The 18,189-nt window shown below is 47.1% G+C and overlaps 1 protein-coding gene across 2 annotated transcripts in view; it reads left to right on the top strand.

Moving 5' to 3' along the window:
- Window positions 1-18,189, top strand: part of FILIP1 (filamin A interacting protein 1) — an 89,363-nt gene that overhangs the window by 13,058 nt on the left and 58,116 nt on the right. The window contains exon 2 of one of the 2 annotated variants that reach the window (XM_081856837.1): window positions 825-881. The exons of the other annotated variant lie outside the window; for it this stretch is intronic. Within the exon in view, the coding sequence (XP_081712963.1) occupies window positions 861-881 (21 nt within the window). The 5' untranslated portion in view covers window positions 825-860. The remainder of the gene's footprint in view (window positions 1-824; window positions 882-18,189) is intronic. 2 annotated transcript variants of the gene reach the window in all.

Genomic DNA, 18,189 nt, shown 5'->3' with positions numbered 1-18,189 from the left:
AAACTCCGCATGAATCCCCTTCCTTCCCAAGATAATGGTGCTACAATTCCCTAGTGCTGATAGTCATGTCTTTGGAAATAATTGTGCTGATTTCAATTAAACTGCCTTTCAGTTAAAGCAGATTAGGATTGTAGCCTTGATCAAAATAACAGTCCAGTGCAGCGTGGACAGTGGATTCACTTAAAGGGTTTGTCATGTGGGAATCAAAAGAGAATGATGCTGATTGAAAATGATACGAGCTATAAGCATTCCAAGAAAGGCTGTTTGGTGAAAGGTGGCGAAAGAGCCTGTCTCTATGCAGTGCTGACATTTGCAGCGGGAAACATGTTGATCTGTGGCTGTTTGGAAAACAAAACTTCATCCCCCATCCATTTAAATTTACACTGTAAGGAATAAATGCCACATCTGTTACCGTATAGCAGATGAAACTGAATAATCTCAGTCTATATCCTGCCTTCTCCAACTAGACTTCATGTTGAAGGCTCAACTACAAGATACGCAGCACAATCCTATGAGTGCTTACTTAGAAGTTATTCCCATTGAGATCAATCTAAAATGGCCCTAGGGCTATTTGGACTCATAAATATGCCCAGGAAATTTTAACAGATTGTATTAATGGGAGAGATGGAGATCATCCCACTACACATTCCTCCTGTCACCAGTGTGCCAAGTGACAGGAAGATGAGCAACCATCAGATAGAGCCCCTGAAATTATTGAGACGGTGAAGATGATAAAACAGGAGAGTTCTTGTTGCTCTCCAATCTTCATATATCTTCTTTCACTTTATTGGCTCTCCCCCACCTTCACCTTGCCATGAAAACAGAAACAATGAGAAAGAGAGAGACACTGAGAGAGAGACATGGAGAGAGTGCACAGGCAGGTAAGCAACTGATCCTCCCCATCTAGTCAATTCACCCACCCATTCCTCCATTGAATATCCAGGAGAAGCAAGAAATGGGCAAAGAGATTGCCAGCAGGGGCCCAAGGGGAGTACCCTCCTGAAATAATATGGTAGCAATGAATGGATGCAGAAGCATGAAGTTCAGGACAGCTGTGGATGTGGTGACCCACATGTGTCATTTTGTCCTGGCTGCATCTGCAGTCCTGCCAGTGAAGTGAATTTTGTAGCTCTGTTGTGTTCTGGTCTGATGCCAAAACCCACAGGGAAACCAGTGAGATTACTTGTCCGTGACAAAGATTGGAAACAGACTAAGGCCTTTTATGCCTCTGTCTCCAGACTCCACCACCTTGAGAGAGCTTTGGAGTCTCGATGGGTCAATCCTCAGGCCTGTAGATGGGTACACCTCCTCCTCCTTCTTTCCATAGCCTCCCTCCTGGTGTGCTCCCCACACTGCTGGACTGGTGGTGTGCAGTGAGAGGTATCTAGTTTTGGGGGCTCTGGGGAAGGTGTCTGTGAGGGGTTAGGCTCTGGCCTGTAGGCCCTGGTGGTCTGGGAGGTTCCTCTGGGAGTTCTCGTCCAACCACCTTGGGCACACTGGTATCCCTATCTTCCGCAGTCTTATCTCTGAGTCCTGATCCAAATTCTGCTCCCTATCTGGTTCCCCTACAGCCTACAGCATGGGTAGGCAACCAAAGCCTGGGGGCCAGATCCAGCCCAATCGCCTTCTAAATCTGGCCCGTGGACAGTCCGGGAATCAGCATGTTTTTACATGAGTAGAATGTGCTCTTTTATTTAATATGCATCTCTGGGTTATTTGTGGGGTCTGCCTGGTGTTTTTACATGAGTAGAATGTGTGCTTTTATTTAAAATGCATCTCTGGGTTAGTTGTGGGGCATAGGAATTCGTTCATATTTATTTTTTTCTGAAATATAGTCTGGCCCCCCACAAGGTCTGAGGGACAGTGGACCGGCCCCCTGCTGAAAAAGTTTGCTGACCCCTGGCCTACAGCTCTGTGTCCACATCATTGCTGGGCACAGAGGTCATGACAGTCTGTGCCAGCAAGCACTTCTTTTCCTACTAAACTCCTGTAACAGTTAAGAAATGTATCTAAAACTGCTCATTGACACCTGGGCATCTCAGGCACCCCTGACATAAAAATAATGTTGTTTTAAAGGATTGCCTAATTCCACACACACCCTTTTGTCTGTCTTTTATTTGTTTGGATGTGTGTAGATGTTTTGCCTGTTTTGAGGGAGTTCCGAGCATTGCTAGTCATTCTTCCATGAAATGGATATTTAGTGGTGCCCATAATGGTTTATCAGATTTTCAAATGTGCCCCCAGGCCAAAAACAGTTGAGGAACTCCTGATCTAGAAGGTAGTTTATGAAATCCAACTTTAGACAATGTGATATCGGAGCTGGGCTTAAGGCAACGCAAAGCTAGGCCTCTGAAAAGCTCACACTGTGTGTGGGTGAATTGTGTGAACTGCAAATTGGTAGAACAGATTTACAGGGCCCCCCCCATATAGTTCCTTGAGTTAAAACAACATTTAATGTATATGATTGTGAAAATAGCTTTTCTTGATCTTTCTGTGTGGCTGAAACAGGGCTAAAATTCCAGAAGATATAGAAGATAACAGTGGCTAAGTGTCAAATAAACACATATTTTAAAATGCTATCATAAAACATTACAGGAAGGAAAACAAACTGTAGCTGTTACATTGTTCTTATATGTTTCCAGCACGCTGCCAAAATGAATTCTTTTGGAGGTTAAGAAAGGGGCCAAATTCAAGCAATGTCTGGGTATGTTTTTGCTTAAAGTGGAAATACATCTTTTGACAGGACGTGAGGTTCTCAACCTTTCTTTTTATAAATTAGCCATTGTAAGTGGCATGAAGAGAAGGTAATGGACAACTTCACAGCCGACAATAGCTTCAGAGTAAAGGTAAATTAGAATAAGGAACACTAAAACTGAAATTTATGCATAATAGCTTGGAAAGCTACAGAGTCTTGTTTTATGCACAGAGAGTTTGAGGTCTTCACTGTAAAGTGTTGTGACATTCTGGCATGAGGCTGATTTGAATTCTCAGTGACATTGTTATTGCCCATTTGCTGATGCAGAATCAGCAGCCTTGATGTTTAAGCTAAAGAACCGGCAAACACCTCTTATTCCCACTCTTCTTCTTGTAAACACTTAAAAAACTTCAAAAGTGACAAGTATTTACAAGAAGGAGTTTTTGTGTGCTTGCAGGCATACGGATCAGGCCAGTTTAAATTCCTCAAACATCCCTTGCACCCACTCTGTACACAGTCATCTGCATACTGCTCCCAAGAAATTTGCAGCAGAGAGAGCCCAATTCTTTAAAAAAGGGGCTATATGCATGTGAATTTTAACATAAAACGTGTGCTAAATATGCTTCCTAATCGGTGCAAATAATGTATACACCCACAATGGAACCACTAAATAGTTAACACTGTAAGAAGTCCCTCACTGTCTTGGAATGTGAGGAATATTTGTGGCAGCTGATAAAGGAAAGGCCACAATGCATACGGGACACATGATGGGTTTCCCCACACTTCCCCTTAAGAACTGAGTCACCGCTGTGGCCGACATTCTGATTGATTGATTATTGATTAAGCATGGATTAATTAAGAGGAAGAACCATTTGCCCTGCTGCTTTTTCTTTATCGTTACCTTGCTCAGGGTATTTTAAAGAAACACTTGCAGAGTTGGTTCTGGGTGGTTCAATTACCACTTTCTACAAGGCAATCAGTGTACAATGCATTGAATGGTGGGGGTGTAACATGCAAATGTAGTAAACAAAGAAACAGCATAACTTGTAAAATACAGAATGTTGGGTAGTATTCAATGAAGTTTTGCTGAGAGTAAAGGTAAAGGTAAATGGACCCCTGACCATTAGGTCCAGTCGTGCCCGACTCTGGGGTTGTGGCGCTCATCTCGCTTTATTGGCCGAGGGAGCTGGCGTACAGCTTCTGGGTCATGTGGCCAGCAGGACTAAGCCTCTTCTGGTGAACCAGAGCAGCGCATGGAAACGCCGTTTGCGTGGCGAGTTCCCGCCCCCACCAGGATAAATAAAGACTCAGGACACCGTTTGTAAGGTTAATTGGGCGAATTAGGCCACAACTTTATTGAATTCAGGAATGAGAGGCATTGGCATAGGCATTGGTCCTAACGGCTATCCGGCTCCAGCCCATTTGCTGGAGACACGGGGAAGGGTTAACCTTATATCAGGGGAGACTCCCGCGAGGCACGTCGACTAGGAGCTCCCCCGGGTCACCGCTCTGGGGCGTGCCTTTGGCCCACACCTCCATAGGCTTCGGACAGGGCCACGCCCCCCGGGGTCCTTTAACGGACCACCCTTCGCTCGCTGGGGGGAGGTGATGGCGTTCCTCCCCCCCCCCACATCGTCTTAACCCCTTCTAACCAATGCCTACCGCCAATGCCGAGAAGTTGTGACGAGTTGCTACGAGGTAGGCGAAAAACCAAAAGGCCCGAAATCGCCAATTGGGAAAAATTCCTACCATGCCCCTTGCGGCGACAGACCGAAGTCCATAGCAATGTCAAAGGAGTGCCTAAGCCTAAACCTACTTAAAGGGAGGGAGGGTGGGAGAAACGTGGGGGCGAGCCGGCGAAAAGAGGGCGAGCCCCCTCCGCGCCGGCAATAAATAGGGCAAGCCACGCCCCCCGCCGCCCAGCTGATTGGCCAGCTGGGGGGGCGGGCCAGACGGGGATTCCCCTGCTCTCGCGGGGGCTGAAGGCAGCCCCCGCTCGCGTGGGTGGGCGTGAAGCCCGCAACCCCACCTCCTGGGGCAGGCCCGGAAGTGGCTTTGCGTGGCGAGTTCCCGCCCCCACCAGGATAAATAAAGACTCAGGACACCGTTTGTAAGGTTAATTGGGCGAATTAGGCCACAACTTTATTGAATTCAGGAATGAGAGGCATTGGCATAGGCATTGGTCCTAACGGCTATCCGGCTCCAGCCCATTTGCTGGAGACACGGGGAAGGGTTAACCTTATATCAGGGGAGACTCCCGCGAGGCACGTCGACTAGGAGCTCCCCCGGGTCACCGCTCTGGGGCGTGCCTTTGGCCCACACCTCCATAGGCTTCGGACAGGGCCACGCCCCCCGGGGTCCTTTAACGGACCACCCTTCGCTCGCTGGGGGGAGGTGATGGCGTTCCTCCCCCCCCCCACATCGTCTTAACCCCTTCTAACCAATGCCTACCGCCACACGAGCAACGCTCGCCGCCAATCCTCTCATACCTGAAACCAATCCCTAATCCCCATAGCTATATCCTCAAGCCATATATCATTTCCTGCATCAGACAGATGCACGCCATCCAACCGGTAGAGGGCCTCACAATTGAAACGAATGCCCGGGTGTCGTATGACCTTTCCCCCCAGGGCTGCCACTCTACGCGCCACCGCCCGATCCACGGCTTTCCTCGCCCTATTTATGGCCATCGGGCACCTGCTATCTCTCCAAACCCGCCTTTCCATCAAGGAGGCCCAAATGATTGTGAGATTTGGGTAAGTAGCCTTAAGCTCCTCCAAGTCACCGAAGATGCTCCACTGCAAGTCGACCGCCTTTCTATAGGCTAGGTCGTTTTCACCCAATTGTATAAGTAACGCATCTGGGGGGCCCTCTCTAGCGACTCTGGTCTTGAATGCGGGCAACATCTCAGCCCAGCGCATTCCCCTCCGAGAAACCCAGGATAAAGTGATGCCATCAGGCAAGCCCAGTCGCGGCCCAAGACCGGAGTTGATGGCGTGGACCCTGGCCCAATGCACGATGCTGTGGCCGATTATCCAGACGCGCACCCCCATATTTCCTGCAAGAAATCGAGAAAGAAAACAGGCCGTGGTAAGTGACCCCTGGCTGGGAAATCATAAATTATTTCTTAGGTAGCGTTTGTATGCGTCCGATTTCCAGCGGCCTAGCTCCCTAATCCTCTCGACTGTAAGGCCCAGGTGCATTGCCGTGGTGGCCGCTCCAATCCTAAAGGAGTGCGCGGCGAAATCCGCTGGTGGGAGGCCACATGCTTTAAGTGTTAAGCGCATGACCCTAGTGAACTGGTGCCGCGTCAGGGGTACGCCGTCCGCATGGATCAAAAGAGGCCCCGCCATGTTAGATCTCATAGATAAGAAGCGCCTGGTGTCCTTTACCGGACACGGGCCTAGTTCCCCTGTTGCCGGTAGCCGGACCAGAGCACCCCTCCCGAACTGGTCTGTCTTGGAATTTCGGATCCGAACAACCAAATCTTCACGTGAAAGTGTGATGTCACTCAACAGTAAGCCCCGGGAGGTGCCAAGCTGACCCTCCTCGAAAACCACCTCACCCACACGCATCGCCCCGAAAAAGGCTATGGAGTATGCTGCTGAGAACAAGCGTGCCTCATACTTTGACCAACAAACCATTCTCAACCTTTTATGGATCTGAGAAAGTATGTCAAAAGAAATGGGCCTCCTCGAGTCCCGGGCTGGGGGCTGCAGTCTACGCCAACCTTCTAGGAACTTCCGTATGACAAATTCAGCGCACGGATCTGATGAAAACAACGTTTTGCAAAAGAAAGAAATTGCTGCGGCCTGCAGGTTGAGGGTTTTTGGGGCACGCCCCAGGCGTTTCAAGTGGACTAAATAGGACAGGACCTCAGACCTAACGGGAGGGGCATTGCTCCTGGTGGCGCTGGATTTTGCCCGGAACTTTAAGAAATCCGACCACGCCTTCTTATAAGATCTCAATGTGGAGGGCGCCAGTGAAGCTAATACTCCCTGAATCACTTCTGGCTCCCAGGATTCTGGTCCCCAAGGCTCCACAGCTGTTCCGGGAAGGGCTGAGGTAGTAACCGAGCATCCGGTGCTAACGAGCGGAAGCGGTCCATCTGAAAACGAGATAGAGCATCCGCGATATCATTGTTAACACCAGGCACAAATTTGGCGGAAAAGTGGATATTAAGTTCTAAACAGCGGAGAACAAAGGAACGGAGAAGGGCACCAACTCTAGGGGAATGCGCGGCCTGCCTAGTGAGGACTGCTACTACCGCCTGGTTGTCGGTGTGGAAGCAAACCCTATGGTTGCTGAAAACCTCTGACCATAAGTGGACCGCCACTACAATCGGGAAAAATTCTAGGAAGGTTAGGTCTCTGGTAATGGGCCCTCCCCTCCAGGCCTCAGGCCAACGCTGGGCACACCATTGCCCTTTAAAGTAAACGCCAAACCCAAGGGAGCCTGATGCATCCGAATGCACTTGAAAGTCCACCTGCAGTGACAAGTTCTCCTGCCATAGGGAAATACCGTTGTAGTTCTCGAGGAACTTCAACCAAACTTGTAGGTCAGATTTTACTTCCCTAGAAAGCCGGACCCTATGATGAGGGGAACGCAAGCCTGCCGATAGCTTCGCGAGGCGACTACAGAAAGGACGGCCAGGAGAAACTACGCGGCAAGCGAAATTCAGGTGACCAAGAAGTGATTGTATCTGCCTAAGAGTAACTTTCTTAAGGGGGAGGAGTTGCCGAATGAGGTCACCAAGTGCCACCAGTTTCTCTCTGGGGAGTTTTGAGGTCTGCGCTACAGTGTCCAACTCGATGCCTAAGTAGACCATGGTTGTTGCTGGGCCCTCTGTTTTGTCGTCGGCTAGGGGAACTCCTAGCTCTCCTGCCAATGATGTGAAAGCTTTGAGGAGATCAGCACACTTATGCCTGTTCTCAGCCACGAGGATAAAGTCATCCAAGTAGTGAGACACGCCCTCGGAGCCAGTTCTAAAGCGAAGGGCCCAGTCCAGGAAGGTACTGAATGCCTCAAAGGCTGCGCAGGCCACTGAGCAACCCATGGGCATAGCTTTGTCAATGAAATAAGCCCCCTCAAATTTGAATCCCAGCCACCGGAAATCCTCCGGGTGCACTGGCAGGAGCCTAAAGGCTGATTCGATGTCACATTTTGCCAGCCACGCGCCCCTTCCAAATTTGCGAACGACTTTGACGGCTTGGTCAAAGGTGGCGTATCTCACTGTACAAAGCTCCTGCGGTATCGCATCATTGACGGACCCTCCCTTTGGATAGGAAAGGTTGTGAATCATGCGAAACTCGCCCGGCGCCTTCTTGGGGACTATGCCCAAAGGTGATACATGAAGGCCAATGATTGGAGGAGCTAAAAAGGGGCCGGCTACCCTACCTGCTTTTATTTCTTTGCTAATTTTCTTACGGGCAATCTCCGGCATCTCCCTAACTGATTTCTGATTAGGGGGATCGCACGCATTGGGTGGAAATGCAACCGGAATTCTGAAACCAGTACTAAAGCCCTCCCATAAGTACCCTGCTGCTGGCCTGTTGGGGTAGAGATCTAAAAGGTCTTTCAAAGGGTTCAACTTGATGGGAGAATAGGCCAGGGTCAGCTTGAGGTTACTGCCTGTTCCCTTGAGGTGCGAGAGAGGCTCCATGGCCACCTCTGGGTCCTTGGTTGTAGGAACCCCTACCACCCCGAAAGGACTGCCTCCCTTTCATGCAGGCGGTGGCTGGGTGGTTGCCCATGCATCTTTCACATTCATGGCTGTACTTACAGACCGGCCTCGTACAAACCCCTTTATTAAATTCCCAGCATAAATGCTTCTGCCTCGTAGCGGTCTTCCAGGATCTTGATGAGTCCTGGTGCCTCTTTTCGACGAAGGGGCCCACATGGTCGGACCAAATGTTTTGGTCCCTCTGGTCCCAGCGCGTGGAGGGTAACAATGAAGCATTTCTACGAAAATCCTCATCATAATTAAAAGCAGCAACATCACCGGCTAACTCCCGTGCCCTCCTAACGTGAGACAGGTACGCAATTAAGTGCATCGCCCGTTTAGGATAAGCAGCGCTGACGACACCCATGAAGACCTGGAACCCACTGAGCCAATTATCAAAGGTACGCTCGACCCTCGGTCCTCTGTACCTACGTTTCCCGTGACTGCGCCTCTTTTCTCCTTTACCCATTACCTTAGCCGGGGGCAGCAACCTGAATACGTCAATATAGTCCCCGTTGAGGATTTTATCCCTCTTTCTTTGTGATAAATGATTACCTATAATGACATCTGTGGACAAGTGAGTGGAGATTTTGACATCAGGCACTAGAGCACCATCTTTCCACTCGAGGGTCCCATTGAAGGCCTTACGATAGGAGTTGGCCCTCCTTTCATGTGCCCAAGCAGGAAGACCCACGCAATCCTCCCCGTGGCCCCAATACTCCTCCTTAGGAGCATCGCTATCAGAATCGGATGAGGAAGAAGTACCTGAGTCCTCCTCGGATTCCGACCGCCTGCTCTTCTTGCTCTTCTTGGACGTGTGTTTCCTTTTCTCCTTCCTCTTCCCCGACGGGACCTCAGGAGGGGCCTGCTCCGGCACGCTATTCGCCATTACTGCCTGTTGATCGTGTATCTCCTCCTCTGACGATGATTCTGATGCGCCCTCGGCTGGCGCCATCTGCGGGGGCGGGACCTGCAAGAGACTAGGTACACCTGGGACCTTTTTTGGGTTAGTAGCCTTAGAGCTCTGGGCGCTAGCCTTGCCCTTCCCGGCCCCCCTCTGGCCTCCCCTTGGCTTGGCTGAGGAAGCCGGCTGAGAGCCAGTGCTTTTCTTAAACCGTCCTGCAGACTTTTTTGCCGCAGCCAACACTGCCACCGTGGATGCAGAAGTGCCGGGGAGTACCACCTCACTAAGCTGAGAATCTTCGATGTAATCCTGGGAGAACGCAAGCGGCGCCGACGACCCCACTGCCGCTGACATTGGCGATATGAGTACCGGTGCCACCGCCGTTGGCGCTGTTGTGATTGTCGTTGTAGTAGCTGCCACTGGCGCGGGTGCCGCTTGGCCTGCGGACCTTTGTTTATAGAAATCCTGAAAGGCAGAGAAGAACTGGGCCAAAGCCTGAGGATTACTGGGAATAATAAATGGTTGAGACTCCCCCTGGTTCCCTTGGTTCCCCCCAGGTACCACGTCATTTACCTGATTACCTTGTGCCGACATGTCTTCACTCAGCGCCTTGGATTACCCAATCAGAGGCAAAAAGCTTATTGGTTATGCGTAAGTCACAAGCAGAGGCCTGTACTATAGTTCAGTATTGACTGCACTGGACGGGCTTTTTTTTTTTTTTTTTTTTTTTTTTTTTTTTTTTTAAATATATATAATTTAATTTATTTTATATTATTCTCTATTATTTTATTTAACCGATTAACCAATTAGCACTCAAGGAAGAAAGGAAGGAAGGAAGGAAGGTAGGAAAGTTGAGTTATACCCTTACAGTAGTTTGCAAGGCAGATCAAGCCTAGTTAACCTTAAACTTAGCTCTGAATTATTTAAATTACTATCTAAATGAAATTACTATGTAAATTACTATCTAAATGAGAGAAGGCACACTGATGCTTTATTGCCAAATGAAGCACTTAAATTAATTACACGTATCAAAGCAAGCACCTTAAATCGCTTATAAAGTATATCAGGTCTAGACAAGCTTTTAAATTAGCTCTGAATTATTCAAATGCTAATTAAATTAGCTCCTTGCCGCATAAAGCCTTTGAATTACTTATACTCCAACCAAAGAAAGCACTTTAATTAAAGTGATATCAGCAACGTAAGAACAAGCAAGCTTAGATCAAATTCAACGAAATAAATCCAGGTAAATGAAGTAGGTTGAAATTAAATTAAAATCAAAGCAAGAATACCAAATTACAGCCAGTCCAGGCCAACCACAGCAATACCAATAACCTAAAAATTAGAGTAATCCAGAAATAATTCACAGTATTACCCGCAATTAGACCAGATAATAAAGCAACAAAGGAAAGACAACTGAATTGTCCAATGCGAGGGGGGTGAGGTGCTTTGTGTATAGATTGCCAAATACTATTTAATCAATTCTTCTGTTGAAAAATTATATTCCAGTTGGGTCTGTTGATTAATTATATTTCCAAAGTATAACTATGCAATTAAATCCGCTACCACTTGAAGTCACCCTATTGGCTGACCCCTGATGCCTGTGAAAATGCTGCTAAAAGTGAATTTTACCGCCGATGAAAGCGGGAAGGAGGGGGGGGGGTACCTAGGCTCTGATACCAAGCAGCGCCTCAAGCCTCCGCTGTTGTGTTGTATAAAAGCTAGTTCCCACGTGGCGTGCCTCACCTAAAATGGCTGCCGCCGCAAGACCACGTGGTTACCCAAAATGGCTGCCGCAAGCTATCCTGTTGCTTAGCGACGCCACACAACCTCTCCGTTCAAAACAACAGCTCCTACAATACAAGAAGCCGGTGGGCCGAGTACAAGCGCGCTGAGAGAAACTTCCAAAGGCACTGAGGATAACAGGAGCAACTGCGGGGTGACACAAAGCAACAGCAGGGAGAAGCGCAGGAGAACAGCCACCCCCCAAGCAGGGAACCCACGCACTCCGGTGAACAGCCGCTGAGCCCTCAACGGAATCAAATAACAATTACCTGAAACCCACCTGAGGGGGAAAGTCCCGGGGGTGGGGGAAGGCTGTTCCGGAAGCGACCAGCTGGCCGGCGGGATGTATGCGAAGCCGAGTAGCGCTGCGGCTTTTGGGTGCGCAGAAAATCACCCAGCTGCGATGCGTGCGTGGCTGGGTAGCCCCAAAGCCTGGCCCGATCCGTGGGAGCAAACACGGGAAGCCGGCTGCGCGATCTGGAGGAAGGACGGAAGGGCGCACTGCTCTGCAGCCGAAGGGAGGAGAGGGAGGCAGAGCGCCGGCGAGGCAGGGAGACCGCCAGTCAGCTGATCGCAAAAGTGCACTCGCGTCCTAAATGCTCCAGAAAGAAGTGCAGCGGCTCTGGAAGAAGAACTAGCTCCGCTCCGAAGCGGCAGCACACAAAGGCACACGAAGGCAAACAGGAAAACGATCCCGCAAAACGATCCTGCAAAACACAAATCAAAAGCCAGCAACCAACACGAGGTAACCACAGACAAACCCGATACAAACCAGAAACGTGGGGGCGAGCCGGCGAAAAGAGGGCGAGCCCCCTCCGCGCCGGCAATAAATAGGGCAAGCCACGCCCCCCGCCGCCCAGCTGATTGGCCAGCTGGGGGGGCGGGCCAGACGGGGATTCCCCTGCTCTCGCGGGGGCTGAAGGCAGCCCCCGCTCGCGTGGGTGGGCGTGAAGCCCGCAACCCCACCTCCTGGGGCAGGCCCGGAAGTGGCTTTACCTTCCCGTCAGAGCAGTACCTATTCATCTATTTGCACTTTGACGTGCTTTTGAACTACTAGGTTGGCAGGAGCAGGGACTGAGCAATGGGAGCTCACCCCGTCGCAGGGATTCGAACCGCCAACCTTCTGATCAGCAAGTCCTAGGCTCTGTGGTTTAACCCGCAGCACCACATGCGTTCCTTCGCAGAGAGTAGGTAACTTCAATTAATGAACATGGCTAAGTTAGGACCATTCATTTCAACAGGTTTACTTTGAGTAAAACTTAGTTGAATTCCACCTGATGTGTTTAATTTACTCTAGTCATTACCTGGGTTATCTGGAAGAATGCAATGGATGGAGGTTACATGCCTTGCAATACAATATATTGATGTCTACTTCATTCTGATTCACCTACTGCAGGTTCAATGCAGAAGTTCATTTTTATTTTTTTAGTCATCATTTAATAATTACATTAGTATGTTTAAGATACTTGGTGTATAGAATGAAGGAGACAGGCAAACATGTCTTGCTGTTGCTTTATAACCTTGAAAACAAAAGAAAAATTGAGTGTGGCCCAGATACAGCCTTTACCACATCTTGGCCCAATAAAATAGACGGTTCGTGACACAGGCTAAGCCTTTAATGGATTGTGGCTTTAATGACAGCATAATTTTATTCAAGCTTTCTCTTTGATCATGGAATTGAGAAAGTATTTATTTAGCATGCTATTTCATCTCATGTAATAAGACACAGGTTTACTTTTCTGGTACCCAGTCCAGGCCAGATGCAAAAATAAACATCCATGGACTATAATATTCATAAGAAATTCTATGGCAATTTTGTAGACAGTTTAAAAAATGATAGATGATAGATAGATGATGATAGATTGATGATAGATAGATAGATAGATAGATAGATAGATGGATAGATAGATAGATAGATAGATATAGATAGATGATAGATAGATACTGTATTTTTCTGTGTATAAGTCGATGTTTTTTTGTTTTGTTTTTAATGTTAAAAATTGGGGGTCGTCTTATACACGGATAGTGCAGAGGGCGATTGGTGGCTGCCGTGAGCAGGAGATTGTCTGCGGTGATTGGATAGGTGAGTGGTGGCTGCAACAAGGCCTGCTGGCGATTGGCTGCTGCTGGCGGCCATCGGGCAGACAATTGGTGGCTTCGGCGAGGCATGTGATTGGCAGTGGCAGGCAGGCAGTTTAGCGATTATTGGCAACCCCCCCCAAAAAAGCTCAACAACTCTGGGCAATTTCCCCCCATTTCCTTAATTTGGGGTCCCAAAAAATAGTCTTATACAGGGGGGAGTGTTATACATGAAAAAATATGGCGGAATAAAAAGTGAAGTGTGTGCCATAAATGTCTTTGTGTGTGTGTGTGTGTGTGAGAGAGAGAGAGAGAGAGAGAGTGAGTGAGTGAGAGAGAGAGAGAAGGGCAGGCCCTCAGGCAGACCAGTGAATAGTATTCTCTTTTGTAGGGTACCACTCCCTCTTTCTATCAGTAAAAGACAAACAGATAAAATACATCGGGGGGGGGGGTATAACAGCAACAATAATGCATTAACTAACTAACCATTGGTGGCCCTTTCATGACATCTGAAATCAGGTACCTGAGATTGCCTCCTTCACTTTACCTAATGGTAGGGCCATTAGTTGTGTATAGTCCCAGATACAGAAATTGAATACGTATAATTTCTAACGAGCTAAGCGCCTTACAATGTTCATCAGAATTGTGAAACAGCTATTCATCTGTGTTTAACAGGTGTTGAGGCACAATAATATGACCCATTGCAACCCACCCTGGGACCTGCTGTTGAAGGGTGGGCATTGGGTAATAAATGTGATGATGACGACAGACATTGTCATGGCTCAGCCTGTGTGTGGCTGGCTCCCTCCATGTCCACACTGCACTGAGAGTCACTACAACACAGTCCCTTTGGGGTGAAATGTGATGGCATTCCCTGGGACGACTGAGATGTGCCTTTCAAATTTTATTTTGTTTATTTTTGTATTTTTTGCTGTTGTGTGCCTCCCTCCACCCCCACCCCACCCCCTGTCCTGGTACTGGGCACACCTTGGGTATTTCAGCCATTTTGTCAATGGTTTATATCTCCAATCTTGGCACAATGTGATTGCATGACTGCTCTGTGAGGCAGGTATTGGGTGATGAAAAAGCATAGAAAGAAAAGCTTCAGAACTGGACAATTGGAGACCAGGCAATGTATTATTTAAAAGTAGACAGAGCAGCTTCTGGATCCAAATAATGGCAGGAAGTCAAAGGTCTGAAGTGGTTCCCCTTGGTTTCCTGTTGCTGCAGGTTTCTATTATCCAGTGGTGTTGTCTACTATAGTCAGACAACACCAAGAGCCATGCTAGAAATCTTTCAGAAGCAGAGCAGCTGCTACTTCACGTGCTAGGAAAGCAGCTACAAATATCTACTGCCCTGTGGTGGCAAGAGGATTTGTAACTTGGGATTTTCAGGACTTCTAAACCACATGGCCATATTTCCCATATTTCCCCCATTTCCCTGCTACAAGTGACATTGACTGCTTTAACTGGTTTGCTTCGCAGCACAGCGGGAGCAACATGAATAATACTTGTTCATGTTGTTTCATATCCTGAAGAGCAAAAGCTTATGGAGAAAGTGTTTTGGCTCTGCAAGGGTATGTGTGTGAGAGAGAAATTGGTTTGATTCCTCTTTTCTTTCTGTCAGTCTCATTCTGCTATGTCAGGTCTCTTGGGCTGGCAACATAGAAAGAGGCCTGATACTTCAAACTTGAGGATGAGAGACCATAACAACACAGGCTGAAGTGGCTACAGAGACATGCAGTGATAAATGGCAGCAATTAATAATATATAATTAAGTAACACCCACACCCCATTTGTTAAGCAAACTAAGAAAAACTTATGACTTGTGGAAAATAGTTTTGGAAATAATTTTTGGTGAAAATAGTGAACTGAAGAGTTTCTAGGCAAGATAACTTTATCAAGAGCCACATGTATATCACATGCATGTGTTAATTGATGGAACACAGGTTCCACTATAATGTTTAATGAATTAAAACAACAACTTAATTTTTGAGGCAGACATATCCTTAGGCCAATATGGAGTCTTAGGATGGCAGACCCAATACTGACCTTTTCATACCTTCCAACATTTCAAAAATAGGGACGTCCCATTCCATAATGATAATTTTACTATTTATGCCCCACACATCTTACTGGGTTGTCCCAGCCACTCTGGGCAGCTTCCAACATATATAATAACATAATTAAACATTTAAAAAAACCTTCTCTGTACAGAATTGCCTTCAGTTGGCTCTGGGGTCAGATAACTCCATACCCTCCAACATTTTCCCAATGAAAATAGGGACACCCTGAGGAAAATTGGGACATTCTGGGATCAAATCAGAAACCAGGACAACGTCTCTAAATCAGGGACATCTCTGGAAAATAGGGACACTTGGAGGGTCTGTCTTTTTGCCAGGTTCTATCACAAGATAGATATTTGGCATAAACAGCAATGGCGTTGCAGAAAACAAAACATTATCTCATAGTAGCTGTGACTGATGCCTGAATCTTTTCACCAAAATGCATAGAATAAAAAGGTTAAGTTAGTCTCTCGTCTAGTTCATTTTGCACAGGGGTAAACTTAATGAAAAGCAGGGCCTATGGATCTGCTGAACAAGACTGTGGAGTGCCAGAGAGTAAAATATTACATCATCATGGTATTTTTGGCCAGCTCACATCCCCATGGAACCTGCTTGTTTGTATTGGGGGCCTTTACGTAAATGTCTGTGACAGGTTTTAATTAATGCCTTTTTTTTTTTTTTGGCGTGACCCTGAGCATTATTCTCGGGGTGCACAAAATACGCTGCATCCTTTACACTGTGAAGAAAAGGGATTTGGGGTTCCCTTATCACTTCTGTTCTTATACTGACTCGCATATGTAAGACTGTGTGTTGCTTCTTCTCTTCACTAGAGGATGTGGGAAAATGGAGGAGGGAAGGAAGAGAATATTCCTCGAAATTACCTTCTTAGGTGGAAAAGAGGACCACCCACTTCTTAAAATATCTCTGCACCTCTGGACAAGTTGTTATGAAGTTCCAGAAATGCTGCTGTAATGGGTGGGGCGTGTAAGAAAATGTCGCTGCATTAGTACAAATCCTTGCGTGTACCTAAATGGGGTTTTTTTAAGATCACGGCCTGGCTTAGCCCATCACAATCCCCTTATAACCACTCGGACCATTTGCCCATCTAGGCTAGTGTTGTCTGCTCTAGCAGTGGTTTGCCCTGATCTTAGACAGTGCTTTTCCTCATCACCTGCTATTGGGTCCTTTTATCTGAAGATGCTTGGGGTTGAACCAATGCCTTTCTGCTTGTTCCACCACTGTGCTCTCTCTCCCCTGCCCTCAGATGCAAGCCAATGTCTCTGGCATAACTGCTCCTTGCAGGAATGGCAACTGCCCCATCAGTTGGACTCCAGCCCCATCAGTCCCAGCCATCACAGCCCGTGATCAAGGATGATGGGAGTTGTAGTCCAACATTTGGTGGGCCATAGGTTGCCCATGCCCTGGACACATTTTTATTTTCCTGCTATTGATGAAATCATCCTAATCAAGTTTGATCAGCTGAGTTTGAGGTTTACATTTCATCAAAATTTTAATAACAAGCATATGGCAAGATATGTAACAGCCATTGTATGATCTCAGAGGTATCTGAAACATAATGGCCAAAACTGAACTATGGTGAGATGGAAAATATGGGTTGTATCCAACTAAGTTCTAATGGGACTAGACCCTCTGTAATGAATGGACCTAAGTTAGTCATGCCAATTAATTTCAATGGATCTACTCTGAGTAGGCTTAGCATTGGCTATAACCCAATGCATTAAAAAAACAACCCAACCACAGTTCCTTACCATTTATCCTTGGACATAGTAGTAACAAATATTTTTTATACTTATATTCCCAGGTCCAAAGAAGTTTCTGTGGAGCATTGTGCCAAGTTAAAATTGCTCTGAGATCAGATTTTGCACTATTGCCATTGCTGTTCAGTCAGAGTATCTGTGTACTCTCTGGAGTGCTCTCACATGGTGGTATAGAACAGTACTTCTGGGATGTATTTCAGAGATGTATATGTTTTCTTTTAAAGTATGATGTGCTCCCCCCCCCCCTGGTTCTTCCATTGTTAAGCATGTCCAGAACACGCACAATGTATGTTAACAACAGTGTTCCCACTCCAGGCACAGTTTCACACAATAATGCAAGCTTGAAACAATGCCTAGGGGTTGTTGTGTTATTTTCTTTGCGAACTCTAATGTGCTAAAGAGCGCTGCACAAGATGTTTTTGGTAATACATCCAGTTGTACATTCATATACAGCCTGTGTCAGGCAAAGGAATTTGCAAACAAAACCAGTCTCTGCCTTTGTATCTCCCTTCCTTGGAATTATGGCAGAGAGATCCTTTCCTGGAAACAGTGAACATTTAAATATCTAGTTCAATAGACAGAGAGCAAGATAAGAGACCCAGGTTCAGTTTGTAGGGGTTATGAAGTCCGTTACTCAGAGTACTTTCTGAAATGAAATGAAAAGAATGCACAACTCAGTGGGAATTGCAACAAGGAGATACAGATAGGATTGGGTTCCAAAAGGCATATTTTGCATTTACTGTACCACATCCGCCAGGCAAATGAAAAGCCCAAAGTGGTTTTCAAAATACAGTGGTACCTTGGGTTAAGTACTTAATTCGTTCCGGAGGTCTGTATTTAACCTGAAACTGTTCTTAACCTGAAGCACCACTTTAGCTAATGGGGCCTCCCGCTGCTGCCGCGCCGCTGGAGCACGATTTCTGTTCTCATCCTGAAGCAAAGTTCTTAACCTGAAGCACTATTTCTGGGTTAGCGGAGTCTGTAACCTGAAGCGTATGTAACCCGAGGTACCACTGTAACTTTCTTTCATTTAGCATACCTCACAAATATGGATACCAATAGCATAGGTCCTCTAATGAACTGGTAACTAGTTAAGGAACAGGAAGCTGGGAATAGGAATAAATGGACAGTTTTCACAGTGCAGTAAAGTATGCATTGGGGTCC

This window comes from Podarcis erhardii (genome assembly GCF_964252035.2).
Source record: "Podarcis erhardii genome assembly, chromosome: 3".
NCBI classification, from domain to species: Eukaryota; Metazoa; Chordata; class Lepidosauria; order Squamata; family Lacertidae; genus Podarcis; species Podarcis erhardii.
Note: the sequence above shows the minus strand (reverse complement) of the source record. Positions and strands in the feature narration are given on the sequence as shown.